Below are 4,034 nucleotides of genomic sequence, written 5' to 3'. Positions count from 1 at the left end.
GTTGGTTGTTATCCTGGACATCAGTTTCTTACCGATGTCTGATTTTCTTGATTTTTTACATCACCCACTAAGAGATCGGTTGAATTTTAGTTTAACATCAATTTTGAACTGATGCCTATTAACAAAATTCTAGTAGTGGGAACAACTAATCAGGACCTAGTCAAAACACACTTAAAAAGTTGAATTGACATTTAATGATCTGGACCAAAGAAATGTTTGATCAATTCGTAGAACAAACCCAAAGGGTAAGCACCAAAGACGAGGAAGTTTGTCCCTGCATAATAATATGAGAAGCCCAAATTAACTTGAACAAAATAACAATTCTCATTACCCAATACCCATGATTTCGGGCGTATTTATCCATGAGACATCTTACCATCACATATTACATAATGTAATAATGTTGATAGATAGCATTACTCTCTCTCAAGAGAAAAGAAAAAAATGTATAGATAAGCCATTGAGCTGGGAAACTAAATTCAAAGCTGCTCTTCATCTAGAACAGCAAACACTTGTACCTATGCAAAGTTATTACTGAAACAACTCCAAGTCCTTATCTACGTGTGCATACGTACTAGCTTCAAATTGCCATTAAAATTCTTACTCCTCACTTAATTATCTTAGATTCTACAACGCATAGTCGAGGTTGGATTCTGGGATCCGGTTAGAGACGCACTTACTGTCCTCAAGTTGCGGACCAAAATTTATCTACATGACCAAACTTTTATTATGTCCACCAATTTAATCAAAGTAATTCCATGTTGAGAATGTTGGCATAAGGGGTCGGCAGAAGCCAAGGACTATTCATGGGTGCCCAAAATTGGTCTTGGGTCCAGTCCATGCTCATTTTGGGAACCAGGAGCTCTGGCAGCTTGTCTTTTCCAAAAGGAGTATGAAGACATGTGGGAGCCTCCTTCATCTCCATTGCTTGCTCATCCTCTTCCTTTCGCTGCTCTTCTACTGGAGTTAGTGCTGCATCATCTGCTAATTCTTTCTTAAGGTTGGTGGGAATTATGGGAATTTGCGCAGTTAGATCATGATGATGCTGGTGTGCTTCCTGTTCTTGGAAGCTGGAAAATGACATGGTGGTGTCCATTGACGTTGGAGGGGACGCGGAAATGTTAGGGGAATTGGCATGAAAGCCCATCTTCATCTCTTCCTCCATTGCTGCCCTTTGCTCTAGCACTTTCAAGGAAGTTGCCTTCCTATATATCTTGCACAGTACTATGTCCTGCATTAAGAATAAGATAAAATTCCATTAGCAAACTACCAAATTAATTAATTGAAAATTGACTTCTACACTGAGATTAAGATTCATCATAATATATTCGAGGGCCCACCAATCTCTTAATGAAGCAAACACAATCCATGTATGGATTCTAGGAGTTTGCATGGAAACTTCACAAGAAATTTCATGTACAGGTATCAATCAATGTCTTTTAGCTCCTTGAAAATTAAACACTAATATAAAACTTACGCTTTCAAGTTTCTTCGTAATAAAAATTTGTTTCGATTTTATTCAAAGAAGAAGAAAAAATTCTTTGGATGAGATTCTAAATTTGAAAAAAAAATTAAAAAATGATTTACGTACAAATTTGAATTGCATATTTTCAACATATATAATAACTGAAAGTTGTTCGACGTTAATGGCTAGTAGTACATACTACAAAGAAATTAAATTGGGATGCATCAATATTTACCTTGAGCAATTTGCAGTTATCAGGCAAACGATACTCATTCATGACCCAATCAGTCTTGGTTCCTCTTGGTGCTCTCCCTTTGTAGAAAACCAGAGTCTTCCTCAACCCGATAATCCTCTTCGGATCAGATAAGCTCACAATTTTGCGGTCGGAACCAGTCGCTTTCCAAAACCCAGTTTCAGTGGTTCTGTTAGGCCTTCCTCCACTCCCATGCTTCCTGTCCCTGGGCACGAAAAAGTACCACTCCCTTTCTCCAATCTTTGACAATCCTATAACACCAACCAAACAACACCCATATATTAATCACTGCACCATTACCATTCACCAAAATAAACAAGTAATTAGGTTTAGAGAATAATTAGTATGAGGGAAAATGTGTGTAAAAGTACCAGGCAAGTCCCAAGGATCATGACGGTAGATGTTCAGAAACTCGATTATATCGAAGCGCAATCGCTTTCCGAACACCACGCTCTTGAGGTAGAACTCGAGAAGTTCTTCCTCTGTGGGATGGAATCGGAATCCCGGAAGTTCGAGTTCTGCAGGTGGTGTCATTTCAGATGCCATTGAAGGCTTGCTTAGTGGTCACTAGTGAAGCGAGCTGAGCCAGCTAGTTTATGATTGTGTAAGAAATTAAGGAAGGCATGCACAATGTGTTTGGTTTGATTTTGGTGCACTGAAGCATAACATAATATCAAAGAATATTTATAGAAGCCCAGGATTTTGTATGTTGGTGAGGGTTTGATGGAGAAGGGGGCTTGGGTGGGACCATTAGACCGAGTCTCCAATCAATAGTCAATAGAAAATTGGAGTTATATGCGGACCGGGACCCACGCGGTTTCGATATAGAAAGTCCTAGTGACATGGACAGGGACAGTTTTGGCAATTTCTTTGCTTGACTTCTAAATTCTAAGGGGTTTGGACTTTTACCTGGAAATTTTGCACAGACAATATTCTGGTTTAATTTCCAAGTAAATTGCTACCACATAATCCTAATGGTTTGGATGAAACAGCTAGAGCTTCAAAATTTCGGAGGGGGTCTATAGTCAGCTAAGCCAGTCTATTCAATGGTCATGCTATTTGTAGTATCAGTTTGAGCAAGTCTAATTACTTTTGAGTCTCCTCTTGTTACATGGAACCCAACACTAAAAATCACTACAAACCTTCTAGTAATTTTCAAGCCTTAACTTGTCAGGCTTCCTTCCTTTTTCCTTTCATATGCAAAAAGATGTATCCCCCAAAAAAAAAAAAACCCCACAAATAAAGAGGGAGGATGATTGAGGTAGGAATAAGCACCTTGATTGATTCTTTTGAGTTGAACTAACTTAGTGGTTTGGAAGCAAAATTTGGAAAAAGAGACTTTGGTAGTTAGAACCCATGCATTCATACATATATCATTCAATGTATGCACAGACATATAGTCACATACATACATTGCAATATTCATACGTGGATCATTACTTTTCAAATTAGTTATCATTTAGTTGAGAAAAAAATGACTCGAAAAATGTACGATTCTAATCAAAAAACAGTTTTTCTTATAACTAAATTGCAGACTAAGTCTCCATAAATGAAACTCTCAATCTCAAATTAAGAAAAAAAGTCATATATTTTCGATTGCAGGTTGTAAAGAAGTTTAAATGCAATTTCAACGAACCATTTTTTTTCTTTTTTCTTTTTTCTTTTTTGCAACAGTCAACTTTTAATGCATGCATTATGAATTTTCTCAGAATTATATATCCTGTTATTACTCGAAGATAATTTTATTAATAGAAGTGGAAAATGGAACCTTCAGTTTGATTCAAAGTGATCTTCTTGCTCATATTCTATAATGCTTATGGTAATTAAATCAATTTTATCTGCTCATCAGAAAAGAAAAGGAAAATGTTGCTAGAGTTGGGTTGACTTGAAGGGTCCCATAGCAGGACTTCAAAATCTTAATCATTAAAAGCAAATTTTTCTTTCTAGTGGCCGAGTCTATAATTAACCAATGGAGTACATGGTGATAATATTATTATACAAATAGCACTTCTTATTTTCTTAACTAATTCCTTACCTATAATTTGTTGGCTTCATTCTTCATCTCAAGAAGTCTAGAGTCTAGACATGTAATCAGGTGACCAATGACTGGGAATGCTGTCATGATTCAAAGCAACTACGCGTTGTTTACTAGGAGGCATTCCTGTTCATATCATAACTTGCTCTAGTATACAATATGTACTTGAGGAAAAGTTTTTTTATTTAATTTGGAGGATATTTTATTTCTGATGAGAATATTGACTTGGAAGTCTTCTGTAAAGACTTCAACAAGTCTTTTTCTTAGGTAAACGATAAGCT

General features: G+C 36.5%; 1 protein-coding gene across 1 annotated transcript; it reads right to left on the bottom strand.

The window, feature by feature from the left end:
* Positions 1 to 300: 300 nt before the first annotated feature.
* LOC112172486 (NAC domain-containing protein 6) lies at positions 301 to 2,391 on the bottom strand. Its single transcript, XM_024309845.2, has 3 exons — positions 2,090 to 2,391; positions 1,701 to 1,969; positions 301 to 1,231 (listed from the first exon to the last, which is right to left on the bottom strand). Exons 1-3 carry the CDS (start codon positions 2,262 to 2,264, stop codon positions 746 to 748), a joined length of 930 nt encoding a protein of 309 aa, XP_024165613.1. The 5' UTR covers positions 2,265 to 2,391; the 3' UTR covers positions 301 to 745.
* Positions 2,392 to 4,034: the final 1,643 nt, after the last annotated feature.

This window comes from Rosa chinensis, chromosome 6 (genome assembly GCF_002994745.2).
Source record: "Rosa chinensis cultivar Old Blush chromosome 6, RchiOBHm-V2, whole genome shotgun sequence".
Classification (NCBI taxonomy): Eukaryota; Viridiplantae; Streptophyta; class Magnoliopsida; order Rosales; family Rosaceae; genus Rosa; species Rosa chinensis.
This window is presented reverse-complemented; position numbering and strand designations above follow the sequence as displayed.